Genomic DNA, 20,833 nt, shown 5'->3' with positions numbered 1-20,833 from the left:
TGTTAGGATGTAAGTGGACCTGTCTGGCCTCTTCCATCAATCTTATCCTGCTTTGTTTCTGGAACCTACAGTACAGAAGATGGGAATTTATAACAACTCTGGGCTTGTGAATTTGCCTGTTGTTATGGGTTTAAGGTTGCATGAGTCATGGCATGACTTAAGAGATCCTAGCCTTGGTTTGTTATGACTTTAGTAGTGGGTGATTTATGGTAGTGAACAGGGATGAAATACGTATCTTTTCTATTGACTCTGTATCCATTAATCATCACTAGTAAATTTACATTGTATCACAAAAAGACTTGCAATCTTCACAGCTACTTTTGAATCTGATTGGGGGAAGGTTCTGAGTGTCTTAAATTTCAAGGCCACTACAACATCCAGCTTCAGCTGTGCCGCTTGTGCAAGTGGATGGGAACATGTGGCCCTCCTGATGTTACGGAACTATAGTTCCAATTAGCATCAGTCAACATAGCCAGTAGTAAGGGACAGAAGGACCTGTAGTCCTACAGCATCTGGAAGGCAACACATTTACCATCTCTGCTCTACTACAAGGATCAATGGACATCACAAAACATAATAAATGTATTGCCAAAGCACTTACCATAAAAGGCCCAGGAGATAGCAAGCTCAAAGAAATATGAAGTGTCTTGACAATCACCAAAGCAACATAGAGGTTTTTTTAAAAACTTTTCATTTTCAAACACGGCAGTAGTATAAAACTTAACCAAGCTCCCATGGAAGTAATAAGTTCTCCAGCAAGTACTGAAATACATTGTGGCCAATTTCTTACCATCTTCAGCTGTTAATCTATTTATTTCCTACGGTTCCAAGTAATAACCAGCCTCTGCTTCTGCTCAGTACCTTGCTGCTAGTCTGGAATGGAAAATCTCCTTACTAAGGCTCTCTATTTTCAGACAGTTCTGACTGCTGCATTCATGCAACACAACTCAACAACACAATTTCCCAGCATTTTGGCCTAGCCACTAAGATAGGAAATATCAGTTGCTAAGAATCAACAGGAGAAATCTATTATGTTTATATCTTACTCACAGGCTTTCCAGAGTCATCAGTAAAGCTTGGAAATGCTACTTTTGTGGACTATAGCTCCCAGAATTTCAGAATTATGGACTATCGGGCATGACATCCCCAAGGCCTGTTTAAGTACAGGTGTGAACAATGTCATGTATTCATGTCCATATATATTTTAGCTAGAAGCAGATCTTCAACTTTTATTTATATGGATGAAGTAAATAGGCTTACCACATAATGTTGTGTATGTGTAATTTCCTAGTGGGAGATACAAGAAATCAATTATTTACAAAGCAACCCTGAAAATCAGAAAGCCTGTCTTCCTTGTGAAATCCCTTTCTTTTAGGTATTGTTATGCGCTAGCAATTTCTATTTGGCTAAAGGTGATTACCACAATACTTGTGAAGAACAATATAAAATACGTTTTGGGGATACCCAGGTTTTTAATATGTTTTAGCATTAGAGCGAGGTTTAAATTCTCTCCTCGAGTGGGGTTTGCTGGATGAACATTAGTTGGAACAAGAGAAACCCAAATTGGATGAACAGCTGCTCAACCGGTCTACCATTTTGGAGGAAAAAACTCAAGTAGAACAAGAGGGAGCCAAACTAGATAGAAGGTTGTTCGATGAGTCTGCCATCTCAGAGAGAGCAACAACTGAACTTTAAAAGAGCCCATGAGGTCAAGAGGATGTAAAGAAGATTTGTTTTAGAGCTAATTGAAATTGGTTTTTCTTTGACTATTTGATGAATATAACATATGCTATAAAAAACAGTTTGTGTTCTTGGGAAGAAGAGTTAATTTGGATATTGTTGTGAAGAAGATTTAAAGATGCAACATGGATACTATTGAGATTGTCTTTACATAATCTATTAGATAAGTACACAGTAATCAGGAATACCGTAACATGGATGATCATGGCTTGGTCTCCAGTCACCCTTTCAACTAAGGATCTTTTCTAGTTCCTTCGTAGCTGCCCTTTTAATTTTCAGTCAACTTCTGATTTCTTGACTGCCGTTCCATGGCTTTGGATCTCCCCAGACTTCCTCCCCACTCATACATGTTGTCTTTTAATAAACAGCTAATAACACATTTACTTCTAGTGATTCCGTTGGTTTTCAGAGTAGCTATTGCTTCACTTTCCAAAATTGCAGATGTTTATCAAAGGATTCTGTCATCCTTGCATCACTTCTGTATAGTTCTTCAGTATTTTATTGCCATCATGTCTTCATTTTATCCTGATCAGAAAGTTTATATACCTATTGACCTGTCAGCATCCTTAATCTTGGTTTAATTTTTCCTTTAGTTCCTTTGATCTTATGGAAGAGAATGGTTGTGGTTTTTTGTTTTTGTTTTTTTTTTTCTTCTCTTCTGTTTTTTCATATAGAATATTGTAAGAGTTCTCTCTCCTGACATACAAGTCACTGAAAAGTTGCATTTAGGATTCTAATCCTATTTCTGTCACCTTTTACTTCTGGTTCTCTGTCATTTTAAGAGTGTTTAGGTTTTAAGTGTTTCCTTAATCATTCATAGAACCATTTTGTTGGTTTTCATTTGATTACAGGAATAGGGATTCTTCCCTGATAATAACCAAAATTGTGTTGGGTGGGCTCCACCTGTACAAGGGTGCTGTTAAGACCTAAAGCAGATTAAAGATTTCTTTCCATGACTTTTGAGGTGCATGTGTAACGTTCAGCCCTGCCCTCACCTGTCCATCACAGCTGAGCAGTGGAAAAGGAGCCAATGAGGGAACGGAAGGAGGTGCAAAAGGGGGAGGGGCTGGGATATAAAGGAGGGTATGGAGTATGGGAGAGGGAGATCTGGAGAGATCTAGTTTGAGAGAGTTTGTTAGAGGCCTGGGTGTCAGTGAGGGAAAGTCTATGTGTTTAAGTGAATAAGAGATTGATTTACATCGTGATTATCTTCTTGTGATTTACCTATTTTATTTTGTAACCAATAAACCAAGTTTTATTTTTGAAAGAAACCCTTGTCCTTTTTATTTAAAGGAAATGTTGGTGGCAGCAAGAGTGTTTAGTGGCGTGGTGGGCATTCTGAGAGGCCTGAGTAGGAGGTGACCTCAGAGTGGCTCAGCCACGTTACAGCATGTGACTTTGTCACATTGTGTACAAGCAGCACACACCCCAACATTGCAGAAGGCAGACTTTAATCCATGGCAATCAGTCACTGCCAATGAAATCATTCCCACTGCACAGACAAGGCCATAGAGCAGGATTTCAGCCAATATACAGTATCTGCTTTTAGTGCGCAGTTCTTCTGATTCATGATCAGCTGAGTCAATGGTTTCTGATTCATGGTAATTTCACCCCTTTAGGTACAGCTGTATATATTGTTGATTGTAATAAGAACAATGTGACATCAGGTCAATTCTTACTTTTAGCAATCTTTTCCAGGGGGTTCCAGGTATCCCTGGGACTGTGCATTTCCCCCAAGACTACACAGGCTCACTTTCTCCTGGGAGGTACAGTGGGAAATCAAATTCCCAACCCCTGCCTCCACATCCAAGTACCAAATTCACTGTGTTATTTAGCTAGTGAACATAGACTTATGTTTACAGTTCACAAACATAGATATTTGCTTCCAGTATCTAGCAGAAGTCATAAAGTTATGGGGACCACTTGCTAAGAAACACTTCTGAAAACCTTACCTTTATCTAACTTCCATTGTGTTCTGTCCAAGGCTGGATTCTGCTAGAGAAGGCTATGAGCAAGGAACATCGTCACCACCTCTCTCTGTGTTCCCCAACTAGTTTACGGCTTTCTTTTTAACAACTGCTTATAGTGCTTATGATATTCATAGCACTTGGTGAAACACCCTAAAGTAAAGCTATGTTCTGTTGATCTTCATCTAGCATTTCAACAACATGGACACAGATGAAAAAAAAATACTTGAAATATAATGGATTGAAATGCATTGTTGTAGTTCATTTCAGCCAAAATTACTGCAAACAATATACCGGGCAAACACCAAGTCACCATGTGGAGCTCCCTTCGACTTGATGCCCAAGGTAAACACCCAGTGAATACGCCTTAGCCTACCCGCACTTCATATCAGTCAGTCAACCATTTTGTTGAACTATCCAAGAACAGAGTTCTTCTTCTCCTCAGCTTCCAGTGCCACCATCTGCTTAAATCAGAGGCTGTTAAGTGTTGTATGAATCTGACTGAGTGTGATAATTGTTGCCTGCTCTGCAACCTCCTTTACATCCAGTTTTTTCACCGTGTGTAACCACACGGCACTGAGGTCAGAAGAATTACCAATTTAATTTCCAGAATCATGTTCCCCACATGAAAAGGAAAGGGAGTACAAAACTGGTAAGCCACTGTTTCATTTATTCAGTAAAACGTCAGCTCATTAAACGGATGGGTTGCTGACAATGACATTGAACATTCCAAATTCTCACCACCTGTCTTTGAAATGGAATAAGTGGGGAAAAAACCTATTCTGTGGAAATGAACCATATTATCTTTTTTATCTAATCATATTGTCTTCGCTTTCAAATATAAGACATCTAAGTGGATTTTCATCCACAGCCAATTCAATGAAAAATAAACAACCTACACCAATGTAATATTTCATATTATTTCAGTTTCAACATAATAGCTATAATCTGGTTGTGCTCCCCAGGAACAACAGTGATGATGTCAGAAGCAGTGGAAAATTGTCACTAATTAAAGACTTCCTTCTGTGATTTCGGGGTGCACAGAAACGTGTCGTATTGTGTAAAAGTCATGTCCATCCCAAAATAACTTTTAATCAACTGCAGTTTGCCTCTGTTAATGACATTATCACCCTTGGGGATGCAGAGCTATGCAATGTTGCTGTTTAGTTGTTAAGTCGTGTCTGACTGTACGTGACCCCATGGACCAGAGCATGTGAGACCCTCCTGTCTTCCACTGCCTCCCAGAGTTTGGTCAAATTCATGTTGGTAGTTTCAGTGACACTGTCCAACCATCTCATCCTCTGTCGTCCCCTTCTCCTCTTGCCTTCACACTTTCCCAACATTCAGGTCTTTTCCAAGGAGTCTTCTCTTCTCATGAGATGGCCAAAGTATTGGAGCCCCAGCTTCAGGATCTGTCCTTCCATTGAGCACACAAGGTTGATTTCCTTCAAAACGGATAGGTTTTTTCTCCTTGCAGTCCAGGGGACTCTCAAGAGTCTCCTCTAGCACCATAATTCCAAAGCATCAATTCTTTGGCTATCAGCTTTCTTTATGGTCCAGCTCTCACTTCCATACATTGCTACTGGAAAAACCATAGCTTTGACTATGCAGACCTTTGTCGGAAAGGTGAGGTCTCTGGTTTTTAAGATGGTGTCTAGGTTTGTCATCGCTTTCCTCCCAAGAAGTAGGTGTCTTTTACTTTCGTGGCTGCTGTCACCATCTGCAGTGATCATGGAGCCCAAGAAAGTAAAATCTGTCACTGCCTCCATATCTTCCCCTTCTATTTGCCAGGAGGTGATGGGACCAGTGGTCATGATCTTAGTTTTTTTTTGATGTTGCACTTCAGAACATTTTTTGCACTCTCCTCTTCCACCCTCATTAAGAGGTTTTTTAATTCCTCCTCACTTTCTGCCATCAGAGTGGTATCATCTGCATATCGGAGGTTGTTGATATTTCTTCCCGCAATCTTAATTCCGGCTTGGGATTCCTCCAGTCCAGCCTTTTGCATGATGTATTCTGAATAGAAGTTAAATCAGCAGGGATACAATATACAGCCTTGTCGTACTCCTTTCCCAATTTTGAACCAATCAGTTGTTCCATATCCAGTTCTAACTGCTGTTTCCTGTCCCATGTATAGATGTCTCAGGAGATAGATAAGGTGGTCAGGCACTCCCATTTTTTAATACCTTGCCATAGTTTGCTGTAGTCCACACAGTCAAAGGCTTTTGCATAGTCCATGAAGCAGAAGTAGATGTTTTTCTGGAACTCTCTGGCTTTCTCCATAATCCAGTGCATGTTAGCAATTTGGTCTCTAGTTCTTCTGCCCCTTCAAAATCCAGCTTGTACTTCTGGGAGTCCTCAGTCCACATACTGCTGAAGCCTACCTTGAGCATAACCTTACTGGCATGTGAAATGAATGCAATTGTGCGGTAGTTGGAGCATTCTTTGGCACTGCCCTTCTTTGGGATTGGAATGTAGACTGATCTTTTCCCATCCTCTGGCCACTGTTGACTTTTCCAAACTTGCTGGAATATTGAGTGTAGCACCTTAATAGCATCATCTTTTAAGATTTTAAATAGTTCAACTGGAATGCCATCACCTCCACTGGCCTTGTTGTTAACCATGCTTTCTAAGGCCCACTTGACTTCACTCTCCAAGATGCCTGGCTCAAGGTCAGCAGCCACACTTTCTGGGTTTTCAGGAACATCCAAATCTTTCTGGTATAATTTGTCTGTGTATTCTTGCCACGTCTTCTTCGGTATTGCCCATCTGGTGATGTCCATGTGTAGAGTCGCCTCTTGTGTTGTTGGAAAAGAGTGTTTGTGATGACCAGCTTGTTCTCTCGACAAAACTCTATTAACGTTTGCCCTGCTTCATTTTGAACTCCAAGGCCAAACTTACCTGTCGTTCCTTTTCTCTTTTGACTTTAGCATTCCAGTCCCCTAGAATGAGAAGAACATCTTTCTTTGGTGTCACTTCTAGAAGGTGTTGTAAGTCTTCATAGAATTAGTCAGTTTCAGCCTCTTCAGCATTGGTGGTTGGTGCATAAACTTGGATTACTGTGATGTTGAAAGGTCTGCCTTGGATTCATATTAAAACCATTCTATCATTTTTGAGAGTGTATCCCAGTACAGATTTTCCCAGTCTTTTGCTGATTATGAGGGCTACTCCATTTCTTCTATGGGATTCTTGCCCACAATAGTAGATATGATAATCGTCTGAACTGAATTCGCCCATTAATATCCATTTCCTCCTCAGGACAGTATCCAACAGATTTGGTTGAAGCGCTGTATATTGATTTACAGCATTGTGTTTTGCTTTGTTTTATTTTACAAACATACTACCTTTAACACACAACCTTTCACCAGCCTTTGCATTGGCAGAACCTTGAAGCGAACCACCCGGCTTGCCAAGACACAATGACCTTGCCTTCTCTCTCCCCCCACCCAACACTCCCTCTCCCTTCTCCTTTAACTTCTGCTGCTTCTGCATCTGCTTCCCCTTCTTCTCTTTTAATTTGCCTTTGGCATCCACATCATTCAGGCTTCTTTCATCCTGCGTAGTCTCCTTGTTGGAGACTTGACTAATTGCTGCTATTGCTTTGCGCTGAAAAGATCAGGGCAAAATTGCTTCTCAGGTAAAGGCTCAGTTGGACACTTAATGAGAAAATGAGGGTCCTGTGATGTGCTGATTGGTTCTCCTTCCAGTGGGGCTCAGATTTGTTACAAATAAGGACACCTCTCGAGTTTGGACAAAGTCAGATGAAAGTCTGGGCAGCAGCAAACTCACTGCCTTGTGGGCTTGGAGGAGAGATGCAGAAGCTCCATCCTAGCAGCCTGCATCCATCTGGGCCACTGAGGATGAATCAGCGCCCTCCTTCCTTCCCCATGAAGTTCTTGATCTACTATATGTGCATCAGACAGCTTGCCTCAGGTATGAAAACCCACTTTCCTTATTGCTTATTTTGTGTGCTTAAGGTGACGAAGTATCAACCTTTTAGGTATATTTCCCTAGGCAGTTTACAATACACCTTAAAAACAGTAAAGCGTCTGGTAGCCACCCTGTGTTTTTCAATTCCCAGGACCGGTTGTAAAAGAATAAAAGCCTTTATTTACCCATCTTTTAGTATTCTTGGTCAGCGTGAAAGAATGCAGCCCACTTGGCAATGCATTTGAGGAAGCAACCAGAAGTCCATGTAGGCTTGCACCCAACCAAACCTGTTCATTTTCAAGGTGCCACAAGATCCTTTGTTTCTCTAGGGATGTGTACAGATGCAGCCTGAAAGGGGTGCCAGATGAAGCTATGGGGCACCAGTAGGCTGCTTCTTCCATTTCCTATCTGAAACTAAACTTTGAAAAAAAAAACTATGAATGAAAAGATAGCCAGACACCTAGGTAGTGGAAAATTAAACTTCACTGAAATTTACAGACTAAAGTTTAATCACTAAATCATTGCTGCAGCAGCAATTGCACGTGATCAGCTAGGGCTTGATGTTTACCTCAAAGCACCAGGTGTTGCTCAACCTGTCACTTACGCAGCCACCTGTGATGCTTTCCAAGGTGCTGAAACAAGAAGACGAGTGTCATTGCCTGTTTAATCGAAGTGGTCAGTACTCTATTCATAGTTTCAACTAGGAGTAGACTCATTGCATCAGTTGCTGGATGGAAAGTCAATACTTATCTAAATCTAATTGAGTCCATTCTACTTCAGCCCTTGTGCATTATTTGTGGGGAGGGTAAAATATTTAGATTTTTCTGCATGTTTGTGTGTTGCTGAATCATTTTAAGAAATTTCTGTTTGCCTCATCTATTTGTTTTTGTAATGCCTCTTTTATTTTTGATATTAGGGATAGCTTTAATTTCTTTAAAAAAATAAAAAATCCATGTTCAAAGTTCAAAGACAAGGCAACACTTAAATTTTCTGCAGTACTTTATGCAATATTAAGCCAAGGATTTTTCATATATATATCTCCATGATGATTTTGACTGTTGTGCTTATCAGCTCTGTTTTAATGATACTCATGTGTCCTTGCCGTCTTACTTTTACAGGGTTTCCTCATCCCTTTGCTGGTCATCTAGATGAATCAGACATTCCAAAAAGTGAGGTACATAACCTTTTCAATATTGCCCATGCTTATGTTGGAAGCATACTGTATATCAGAACATCACATCTTATGGAATGGGTGAATTCAATGGCTGCTATAGAAGGAAGGATGAGTTCTCCCAATATATATATATAACTGTAAAGATTAGTTACTGTATTCCTGCCCTGGCTGTAGGAACAAAATGTGCTACTTAGGTATACATGGAAACTAAAAAAAAAATTCAGAGAATGTTACTAATATAAGCTTAGAAAAAAAAACTTTGCTTTACATTACAGACATATATATGGTTTTGTTTTTATTTCTGTTTCAGAGACTGGCATTTTGTTTCAGTCAGTGGACAGAATTGTCCAGTCAACCCCAGGTAAATATATTATCACTTATTTTATCTCCACACTAACACTTTGAGGAACTGGATCTTTGACTTTGATTCTTCCCAGCACAGAGCCGCAGTTTTTGGGTCCCAGTCCTCTAGGTGGTATCCCCAACTTCAGTTCAACCATAAAAGGCCAGACTATTTTGAGGCACTGTCTCTCCCACAGCTTCACAGAGCCTTCAATGAATTTAGATTTCGGCAGATGCCCTTTGCATATCTCAAAGGGAGATGCAAAAGAATTCCAGGTACGGAACGCAAATGTGTATTCCGCTGCAACCAGATAGAAGACATACTCCACTATTTTTTGTTCTGCCCCCTCTATAAGGATCCAAGAGAAAGATTTTTGTTATCCAGTCATTCCCTAATTCCACACCAAAGGAAATAGTATTAAGATTGCTTATTGACAATCAGCCATTCACTTATTTTGACTTCTATACAATTTACTGATAATATTGCTACCCCTTCTTAAAACTGATGTATACTGTACAGACATTTTGGACATACCCTGAGCCACAAGCTCGTTATATTGACATATTATGTTACAAACGACTTCTAAGCCACTTAAAAGTAAATGTGCCAGTTTAAAATGTATAAAGATTTGCTTCTGTATGTCTAAGTCATGTAAACTGAATACCACAACCACAATTGCCAACACTTCTACCACCATGACTAATTCTAAAATATATATGTATGCTTTTATCTCATAGGTTTCTAGTTCGGTTCTGGATCTTTGTAACTCCATGTTTAATAGCTTGAAGATACAGGAGGTAAGACCTGATCGTTTTATTTCCCTGAAAACATTGCCACAGTATTTATGCTGTTACATACTAGTTCATTATTGCATAATCTAATGTCGGCATCATTATCCTCACTAGGAGAATAATCAGGAAATTTATAAAAGGGTAAGTATTTATTTTTCTTAGTAGTAGACTTTATGTGCTTAATATTTATTTTTCTATACAATGTAATATACTAAAATAGCTCTTTTTATGCAGTTTTTATTTCACTACTCCAGAGCTCAAGAGCCAACACAGCCACTTAAAGATGGGGTTAGTATGTTAATATAATCACATTATATGTTACAACATACAGAATGATATAGAATAGTACACTAGAAAATTTCTTATGTACTAAAATGTTTTTCAGTCTCTTAAATCCACAGTGCGTGTGTGTACTTTCAACATTAAATCATATTTTAAAAAATAGCAGGATGCCTCCCCAGTATATACCAGTGTATGTCTAATGTTCATTGATGATGATTTGAGGAACCATAAAACCTTTTCCACTTTCATACACCTGGACAGGATGTATTATTGCCCTAGAGCAGTAGTTCCCAATCTTGGGCCCCCCAGATGTTCTTTAACTACAGCTCCCTGAAATGAACTGCTCAGTAGAGAAGTTGGAAGTTTGATTCTCCACTTGTTTTCTCTGATACGGCTGGACTCAATTATCCACAGAGTCCCTTCCAAGACTACTGTTGTTGGTAAATCCTGATCAGCACAGCTAGAGGTGTAGTCTTCTGGGAGTTTTAGTCCAAGAACATCAGGGGACCCAAGGTTGGGAACCATTACCCCACAGTTATGTTTTGAAGCAGAATTCACCTAGAACTATATTCATAAGGTAGGCATTCTATGGCATTTCCAGTTGTAAATGAAGTTCCCAGATATCAGCCACTTGCCCTTCAGTTGTTGTTTTTTAATAGGCAAAAATAGCCAGAATTATTTTTTACAGTCCTAATAAATCTATTGTGGTTTGTTTCTTTGTGTACCAGACAAAAAAGTTCCATACTGAGAACCATGATGTCAAGAAGCAGAAGTAACTGCATTTCTGATGAGTTAAGGAAATACAAGAATTGTATATGAAATACCCCTAAGCATGCTGCTAGCCCTACAGCTAACTCTCAGTGTACTGGAATTCCAAAGCCATCAGAAAAAAATATCCCAAAGGTCATTAATTGCCAACTTGCTTTATCCTGGGGCATGTGAGTTAATAAGCCTCATGGGGCTTTCAACCATTGGCAGTAGCATCAGATTTCCTTGGTATCACAATATGACTTGGAGATAATTTGGCAAAGAATATAACATTAAAATCTGTTGAACTAACATAAGCCGTACCAATAACTTTTCCTGAAAGAAAAGGTTGTAAATACTGAATAACTACTTAAATTATTTTGACTATTGCTAAGTATTATTATTATTATTATTATTATTATTATTATTATTATTATTATTATTATTATTATTATTATTATTATTATTATTAGTATTAGTATTAGTATTAGTATTAGTATTAGTATTAGTATTAGTATTAGTATTAGTATTAGTATTAGTATTAGTATTAGTATTCTTATTCTTATTCTTATTAGTATTAGTATTAGTATTAGTATTAGTATTAGTATTAGTATTAGTATTAGTATTAGTATTAGTAGTATTAGTATTAGTATTAGTATTATTAGTATTATTAGTATTATTATTATGGAATTTATCTATCTGAATGTGTGTATTATTCATACATACATATACCTATATATACATGTGTGCGTGCGTTGGTGTGTGTGTATGCATGTATAGGTGTATGTATGTATGTATGTATGTATGTATGTATGTATGTATGTATGTATGTATGTATGTATGTATGTATGTATGTATGTATGAATAATACACATATGCACAGAGAGACAGAGAGAGAGAGAGAGAGAGAAATACTCTGCTTTAATAATGATGATTCAATTTATTAAAACAAAGGAGGTGCACTGAAATATACTTACTCTTATGCATGATCCTATGTGTGTTAAGTCCCACTTAATTTAACAGGGCTTTCTACAAAGAGACAGAATAGGCTATCTGTTCCAACTGATTTAACACTCTTGTGGTACAACAACATGGTCAATGGAATATCAGAAGTAGCACATAAACAGTGTTATTGCTGATTATGTGACAACAGCAGCCAAGCATTAGCACCACCTAAGTTTCTATATGGTTCATCTCTGGAAGGCACAGGTATTGCTGGGATAAAAGTGGGGACAACAAACTGATTGAAACCAATGGGGAAGCCTAACCGATCTTTTGGGTTGTAGCTGAAGTTTACACCAAACTTAATGTCTTCTTTTGAATGGCTTAGCACTCATGAGTTTATTGGGGTGTTGAAATTAATGTGTTGATATATTAGGAATATCAGTTGTCAAAGCCAGTTAGCCAGCGTCTAGGTATTAGAAATGGCCTGTCTAAAGCCAGTATTCATGATATCTCTTTATTATAGTATTTCCCTGTGCATCCTTTAATGAGCCTTGCTCCAAAGATCTCGGAGAGAAGAATGAAAAGATTCCTTGATCCAGTATGCAATCCCTTCTTCCATAGTCTTTTGTGGCACTAAAATTTCACATCTGCTGTTGTTGCTTTTAAAACACCATTGTTCCAGCGTTAAAACTGTGAGCATTTAATATGGAAAAAACCGACGTCATCATTATCCACTCCTCTTTCATTCTTCTCTCTTTTTCCATTTTTCAAAAACATTTTGTCATTTCCATCCCCCCATGAGTCTCATATGCTGGCTGGATAGCTCTGTGAGTTAAGTTTTTGACTGCAGAGCCGGAGGCTGGGAGTTCGATGGGCAAGCTGCATAAGCCCAGGGTGCCTCCAGAAGAAAAGAATAGTAAATCACTTCTGAATGTTCTCTACCTAGAAAACCTTGAAAAACTTATGAGTCAGAATTGACTTGATGGTATACAATTATTAATTATGGTTCTCATATTCATTTGAACTGAGTCACAGCAATAAAAGCTAATGTGATTAATCCCCCTTAGCTAACACCAGTGGAAATGTTTGGTAGTGTCCAAAAATGTAAAAGTGACACTTTTCCAACCTATGAGACTTCAAATCCTCTGTTAACATTCCTGTTCTTATCCTAAATGCTGAAGTTTCAAGCTATTTACGCATGTGAGCATGCTGCCCTGCAACAACCTGAGTTGTTGGGATGATCAGTTTCCAGCTCAGTCACTTGTAATGAATAGTTTTGTTGGGTGACATCCATGGAAAACTTTGTGTAGAACAGGAACAAATAATAACCTATGCAGCAATGTAAATTGCCAACTGTGGCTTTTGACTTGAGTTAACACATCAGTGAGGCAAGTCTGGAGAGCTGTAGGAACAATGTTGCAGTAGAAATAAAACCTTACTGTTTGAATCAATACTAGGATTTTTAAAACTTCTCATTTGGGTGTTTGTGTTGTGCTCAAGAGCATGGCTGTATCATTTCAGTTAAAGAGACAGAAGCATGCCTGATCGAAGAAAGGCTTCATAGAAAACCAATTTGTTTATTATTCTTTTTCTGTTTCTAACATTGCTTGTTCTGTGTTTCAAGCACTCGGGCTTGACACAGAGTGTTGGAGTAGTCTACTAAACTCTACTGAAAGCCTGCAACTTACTAGCATTTGATAAGGTTCTGAAATTGACATGCCTTGTCCTCTTGCAGGAATCACAAATGACTGCTGCAGAATTAACAAAGAAGGTAGGCTGCAAATTTGCCATTGTTATTTCTACAGATTCTTGCTAGTTCTTAGTGCTCAGTTTATCAGGGTTCCCACGCACCCACCCACATAGTGAAGCACAGGTAAATTGGATATTAAAGAAATAGAAAGGAGGGCATCTGTGTTTGCATCTGTCTCTGTCTGTCAAGCAATCTAGCTAGCTAGCTAGCTCTTTTCCTCTGCATGTACATTTGTTTTGGAACTACTTTGCCCAGGACCATCCAGATGCTTTGTGGGAAACAACTGCTATCATTCTCAGTCTTAGCCATGTTGTATGGGGCTAGTGGAAGTTGTAGTCTGAAAGATGGGGAGGGCAGTATATTATATTTAGAATGTTCAAACAACATTAGATAGGTTTGGGCAGTTTTAATGCTTCTGAAAAAAAAATTTAAACCTTCTCTGGTGGCAATGTATTTCAGTCTCATGACACAAACTGCATCTTTTAAAAATGGAATTCCGTCTAACATCTTGATAGTTGTATAAGCATGATGCAAACATCTGCAACAGGAGATACTTTTTGTGGAACTCTTCTACTTTTCCAAAACAGATGTCAATAGGAGAGAGGAATCGGCACACGCTGTGATGGCTTTCCACCCTGAGGCATTTAGTTCACAGTTTCTCCCTCCACCCGGGAGTATCTTGCAGGGGAACAGCTGTGTTCTGGATCAGAGCTTGGAAAAGGCCCATCATCCTCCAGCCAGTGACAAGGTTCTCTGAAGGATACAGAGACTTTCCAAATTATGTGCATAGCACTGCTGTTTATTCAAGGCACTGTGCAGCTCAAGTGCTAACCCACCTCTTATTAGTAGAGGAAAAATGACCATCTCAGGATTTCTCCTTTCCACAAAGGTCCGTGCGTCCCTGAAGATTCTATAGTTATCAAAGACATTTAGGCAGCTGCTGTGCACCTATAAATGTTTGCCTGGGAACAAACTGTGTGTAACTTAGGGAGACTTACTTCTGACTAGATGTGTGAAAGAATGCACTGTAAATCACTTTTGTTGGAAGGGAAGTTCTTAAGCCTTGCCTGCTGCAGAATCCTCTTCCTCATTGACCAGGTGTTGTGCTGCCTCTGTAGGGAGTTATATTTGGTAAAATGCTGACCTGTATTCATTTGAGAAACTTCTTGTTAAGTCTGCTTTATTTCTTTCATATTACAGGATGGCTTGGACACCTTGGGACGACCGTTTTTCCTTTTCAGGGTATCTAATTTTTTTTTTTTTTGCTTCTGTTATTAACAAAAACCCACTTTGAACCATATGCTGTATCACCTATTGATATGAAGCAATCAAGAGTGCAATTTTAATATTTTAACTATGAACTCAAAATTTGAATTGCTATATGTTATTAATATTGATTCAGTTCAATTGTCTATACCAGTGGTTCTTAACCTTTGTTACTCGAATGCTTTTGAACTGCAACTCCCAGAAACCCCAGTCAGGACAGCTGGTGGTGAAGGCTTCTGGGAGTTGCAGTCCAAAACTCCTGAGTAACCCAAGGTTAAGAACCAGTGGTCTATACTGTGGGTTTTCTAACACTGGCTGTTCTTCTTGCCGGATTAATTAACACGTGACCTGGGGCCATGAACATGGAACATACTGTAGTCCTGCCCCTTGGTACTATGCACATACTATAGTGTCCACACATATAGTAGGAAAGCCTATAGAAGTGGGGGCTTGCATGGGTAGGCATCTATGCAGTCTAGATTTCCTAACATTTGAGGCTCTGGGTTATGCAGAAGCCTATTCACACAGTGTTGCATGTGCCATGGTCTTTCTACAGGTAATATGCATGACCACCTTAGAAAGGGATAGGTAATTAATATTATGAAGAGCTGCAGCTGTGTAACTTAGCCCCACTCTGAGCTCATGTGTTTAACACAGTAAGTACACATGGTCTGCCATAGTAGGTCATTTAGTTTCATGAGCCTCTAGGAAGAACAAACATGTTCCAGTGTTGGGAATGCCTTACTAGCTTCTATCACTGAGCAACACTTGGTCCGAGGTCTGGAACTGCAGTCTTAAGCAGGCATGTCATGTTTAGCACAGAATTGTCCCTGTCTCCTCATCATTTCACTGAGATAACTGGTATGCTGCCAAGGGATGTGTCCCAGAACAAGGAGGAAACCATGTACAGGCCACCTGAACAGGAAAGGGGGGAAGGATGAATTAAAATGAAGCACATGCCCACCTCCCTTTCTCAGTCGAGTTCAAAGCATACAGAAACTGGACAGATGGTCGAGCTGTTGTTCAGACAGGTGTGCACAGGCGCTCTTTTTCTTGTAAACTCTTTCCTTTCAAACTGAGGAAGTAGCTGATGTACTGACAGAGCTGAATTCTTTTCTAATGCTTGCTTTTGCTGGCAAAAGATCTTTCCATTTTTAAGATTCATTTCATAATGAATCCTCCTTGTTTTGCATTTTATATTTTCAGCCTCGGAATGGAAGGACGGTGGATAATGGAGGTGAATAAACCAACCAAAAGGTGATTTCTTTTACAACTATAATATTTGTATAGTGTACTATATGGCCTCACCGCTGGTCTCATTAAAGACATGGTAAGGAACTCATAGGCAGCTAAGTTATCCACAGCTATATCGAAGCTGGGTTATTCCCCAGCCTACATCCACAGGAGGGGATACGAGGCAGTTTGAAAAGATACCATTAAAAGATTATATGATATTGATATCCAGACTGCCATGGCATCTGTAGCTATCTGCAGCTCCAAAGGATATACAAAGACTTTTCCTGGACTTTTAGAAAGCTGCCCCCCATATTTGTCCATCATTAGCACACATGAGCTGATACATCTGCTAACTAAATGCAGATTAAACTCACTACACTTGAACGAGATTCAGGGATGTTACATGGACCAACATGGTACAGGCATTGTTCAGCGAGATGCTCTAAAATGGAGGACATACTGTAGTACATTTTCTAACAGAATATCCTCTGCATGCAGATCTGAGGGACCAATAACGTAAACCCTTAACAACTGGGATCAAGAACACTTTATGTGTAGTTTTATTCCTGCTAGCTGGCACAGACTACTGTATATCCTATAGGGCTACTAAATCTGTTAAATGAGCCATAGAAAGATGAAACTTGTTTGCCTGCTTCACAAGTTCTTCAAGTTAATTTCACATCTTGATATTCTTTTTGAGAATACTTATTATTTTATTACTAATATTGTATTATTTTGTGCTTTTTTGCTTATTTACATGCAGTTACATTAGATTTCTAATACAATTTTTAAGACCAGTCTACTCTATAGTCTTGTGTACAGCCTGATCAGCTATAAATGTTTTATATAAATATTTGTTTGTACATGTGGAAATAATGGTGTCTCAACTGGAAGTCTCTGTCCTCCTTCAGGTCAATTGAAATGTTTTACATGTCGGTGTGGATAGCATGTTTTACAAACTTCTTGACCCCACTGACACACATGTGCCACTGTGTTCTCCCATGCATTTATCCATGCAGTCTTATTTCTCAATCAGCCCTTGCTGTCATAATCTTTAACAGCTTTGAACAGCAGCCTGAGGCTGGTTTTCATCTCCCTCTCCAATCATATGGCAAAACTCACACACTACTCATCACACTATTGCAACTGTGTTTGGGTTTCTTGTTGCCAGGACTGTGACACCCTCTGTGTCTTCACCACATGCATCTGCATGCCCGTTTCATAATCTGGCAAGTGCATTAGAGTCACTGTACATGCTGGCAATGAGCTGCATTCAAATGGATGGGGTTAAAGAGGTGTATTTTTATAAAGATATTTGAGCAAAAGGCTTTATAAGAATACAGTGCTTCCAAGAAGTGAGCTTCCTAATGTTCTAAAAGGGATTATTGCTTATGTTTGATTTTACAGAGGTCTTAATTGATTGCATTAAAATCCAATGTTAACAGTTCAAAACCCAAGCCATTGTATTGCTGCATCTATGCTCTTTGTCCCCAGTTTTCTGTTCATTTGGGCTTCCCTAACAATCTGACATGCTCCTACTTCTTCTTCTATGCTTTTTGCAAAAGTAGGGAAATTTGACTTAGAAACTTTCGCTGACAGCAAATGTTTGAAACACAGTTTATTTGCTGTAGAGGAGGATGCAGCTTCATGAGGTAATAAAGCCTTTCCCTCCATTTCCTTGTTGCCTCAAATACCTCTGTACAGTAGTAATTTGTAATAATAACTATATGCAGTCAAGTCGATTACAATTTATGGTGTCCATGGCCAGGCCTTTCAAGTTATAAAATTCTCAGAAGTGGTTTATCTGTCCCTCCTCCTGGTGGTGCTTTGGGACTCTGCACTTGCCCAAGGCTATACAGGTAGCAATATACTTAATCCCAATCAACCACGCATTCCCTGTGCAATCTTGGCCAGCTGTTCTCCTACAAGACACAGTAGAGATTTTTAGGGGCTCTGCAGCTAAGTGCGCATTACAGTTAAACTTAACCACCTCCCAAAAATCATCTGTGGACACCAATGGAAACTTTATTTCCTCCTCAACCGCAGTTGTCTTGTGAAGGGATGGGGGTGAGAAGGTGGAGCGATGCATTAGGGCCAGAACCACCTATGAGCTAAATCTGACATAAAGCCCAGTTCATAAATATTCCCATGGATTACTTGTTCTTTTAAACAGCAAGTCAGTTCAGCCAAAGAAATGTAATTTATACTAGCTGACTTCCTAATATTTTAAAATAGCATTTTGTTTTAAAGCAAGGGTAAGTGTATTCCACCTGGGTGTCCCCTACAAGTGAAAAATATCTAATGTTTAAAAATATCCCTTTCCACCCTTGAAAGACACCAGGAATTGAAGTTTTGGAATAAAATGGGATATAGCTCCCCATGCCCCCCAGGAAGCCCATATCCACACAAAAAAGAAAGCAGAAGTGGACATGAAGCTACAAACAACTCTGCCCCCCATTCCTTTTACTCATTTTCAAGGCCACTGTTGGTCCTGAGGGAGGACACTTGCCCAGTAGACTTTCCAAAATTGTTCATCTCTAATTTAAATCTTGGAAAAGTGAGTAACTCCAACCCCACCTCCTAGCACAGTGACTGCATGCAGCAAAGGATTTACATCCTCTGACCATGAGCCCCCCTACCTCTACTCATGATGGGAAGGCTGCAGTGCATAATGAAATCCTACCAGCAGTGTTTATATTTCTTCAGATTAAAATGTAGCCATTTCTTTCAGATTTCAGTGGAAGCTGATGTCCATGAACTGGCCTCCATGCTTCATCACTTTATACCATGGGAAGAAATGTCAGACTATGATTAGTCCTCTGTTTAAAGAAAATCTGCTGTATCTCTCTGGCATAATGGTACATATAATAAACATGCAGCCCTGAACTATGTGTGTATCATTTCTGCATGTGTTCCAACATTTCCTTCCTGTCTCCTTTCATAGAATCATAGAAAAGTGAAGTTGGAAGGGGCCTACAAGGCCATCAAGTCCAACCCCCTGCTCAATGCAGGAATACAATCAACATATCTGCCAGGTGGTTGTTTACATTTCTTTTGAATGCCTCCAGTCTTGCAGTGCTCACCAATTCCCGAGATCACTGGTTCCACTGTTATACTGCTCTAACAATTAGGAAGTTTTTCCTGATATTCAACCGAAATCTGGCTTCCTTTAACTTGGGCCCCTTGTTATATGTCCTGCACTCTGGGATGATTGAGAACAGATCTTGCCCCTCCTCTGCATGACAGCCTTTCAAATGTTTGAAAAGTGCTATCATAGTGCTTTAATCCCCAAATAGTAATCCTCTGTCTTGTCAAGGGTGACCAGGAGCTCTTTTGGATTCGGTGACAGTGGACACATCAATGGAGGAAAATGCACAAAACTCTGTTAAAGAGACAGCGACATGTAAAACAGAAAGTACAGGGCAATAATACTGTAAAGAGAAACCTCATGCCCCTTCTGCTTGCTGGGATCTCCTAAAGAGAGATCCCGGGCATCAGCTGTTGTGCAGCACCTTCCAGGAACTCAATCTACACTGAAGTTTAGTGATGGCCAAGATATATGTGCCTTTCCAGTGTTCACTAAGCACATGCCTGTCAGCTGATTTCTCTGATATATTTCACTAACTGGCAAAATTAATAACAGAACATTCTACTAATGAGCAAACTGATAACAAAACCAGGTATCAAAGGATTGCAGAGTTAGATGTCAGAGTGTAACACCTACTAAGTCAGTCCAACTTGGTTATGCCTCATCTCTCTCCAAACTTCTCACCTCAGATTATCAGAAGTAATCAACTTGATGCCTCCTCGAGTGACTCCAGTGATTCAGCTGGATAGGAATGTTTTCTGCCAGTTTCCAGCAGTTGAGATCCTTCCTAAATATCCCTTAGTAATTTGTGATGTTTGTCAGTATCCTGCAGTAGCTTAAACATCTGAAGGACTGAGCAGAGAGCAGAATACTGCTCCATATCCACACTCAACCTCTTTGCCATTCTTCCTCATGGATGCTACACCCCCAGCTGAGAACTTCAACTGTATGGCTCAGGAAGGAATTTAGATAATTCTAAAATGGATATTTCTTAATGCTTGACCATTCTGATATGTAATCTGTACACTGGACAAAAAGCTACTTTAGAGGTAGAATATGAAGAAACTATCTCCCATTTGTAGAACACAATGCAGGGAAACATATGTTAGATTCAGATGAAGAAAGAGCGAAAATTTAAGAAACATCAGTAATTTGAGATATGCAAATGCCAGCATATTACTAGCAGAAAATAGCACATATCTGGATGATCTGGAGAGTTAAAGGAGAAAGTGCACAAGCAGATGAGTTCAACATTAAGACGACAAAAATAATGACTGAAGAATTACATTCACTTTAGTATGGACAACAAAGAAATCACATAATAGTTTAAGATTTGCTGTACCTCAGCTTAATCGTTAACCAGGAAGAGGAAGACCCAACATAGGACCTGTTGAGTCAATAAAGGAAGCTACAAGCCGCAGTTGGGAAGACTTGAATAGAGTTGTTAATGACAGACATTTTTAGAAGCCATGAGTTCATAGAATCCCCATCAGCAAGATGCACATTAATAGCATGCCATACACACACAGTCCAACACATAGAGGGGCACCAAGTTCCCTACCTGACTGACAGGC

At 39.4% G+C, this 20,833-nt stretch overlaps 1 protein-coding gene across 2 annotated transcripts; it reads left to right on the top strand.

Moving 5' to 3' along the window:
- Window positions 1–5,880: 5,880 nt before the first annotated feature.
- Window positions 5,881–19,057, top strand: NMS (neuromedin S). 2 transcript variants are annotated; one of them, XM_072994488.2, is made up of 11 exons: window positions 5,881–7,640; window positions 8,756–8,811; window positions 9,122–9,172; window positions 9,892–9,951; window positions 10,060–10,086; window positions 10,180–10,233; window positions 12,443–12,517; window positions 13,655–13,690; window positions 14,870–14,911; window positions 16,142–16,192; window positions 18,903–19,057. In XM_072994488.2, exons 1-10 carry the CDS (start codon window positions 7,469–7,471, stop codon window positions 16,178–16,180), a joined length of 612 nt encoding a protein of 203 aa, XP_072850589.2. In that variant the 5' UTR covers window positions 5,881–7,468; the 3' UTR covers window positions 16,181–16,192; window positions 18,903–19,057. The 2 variants fall into 2 exon arrangements, with proteins under 2 accessions (XP_072850589.2, XP_020661292.3); XM_020805633.3 differs by lacking the exon at window positions 12,443–12,517.
- The last annotated feature ends 1,776 nt before the right edge of the window (window positions 19,058–20,833 follow it).

Source organism: Pogona vitticeps, chromosome 3 (assembly GCF_051106095.1).
Source record: "Pogona vitticeps strain Pit_001003342236 chromosome 3, PviZW2.1, whole genome shotgun sequence".
In the NCBI taxonomy this organism is placed as follows: domain Eukaryota; kingdom Metazoa; phylum Chordata; class Lepidosauria; order Squamata; family Agamidae; genus Pogona; species Pogona vitticeps.
Note: the sequence above shows the minus strand (reverse complement) of the source record. Positions and strands in the feature narration are given on the sequence as shown.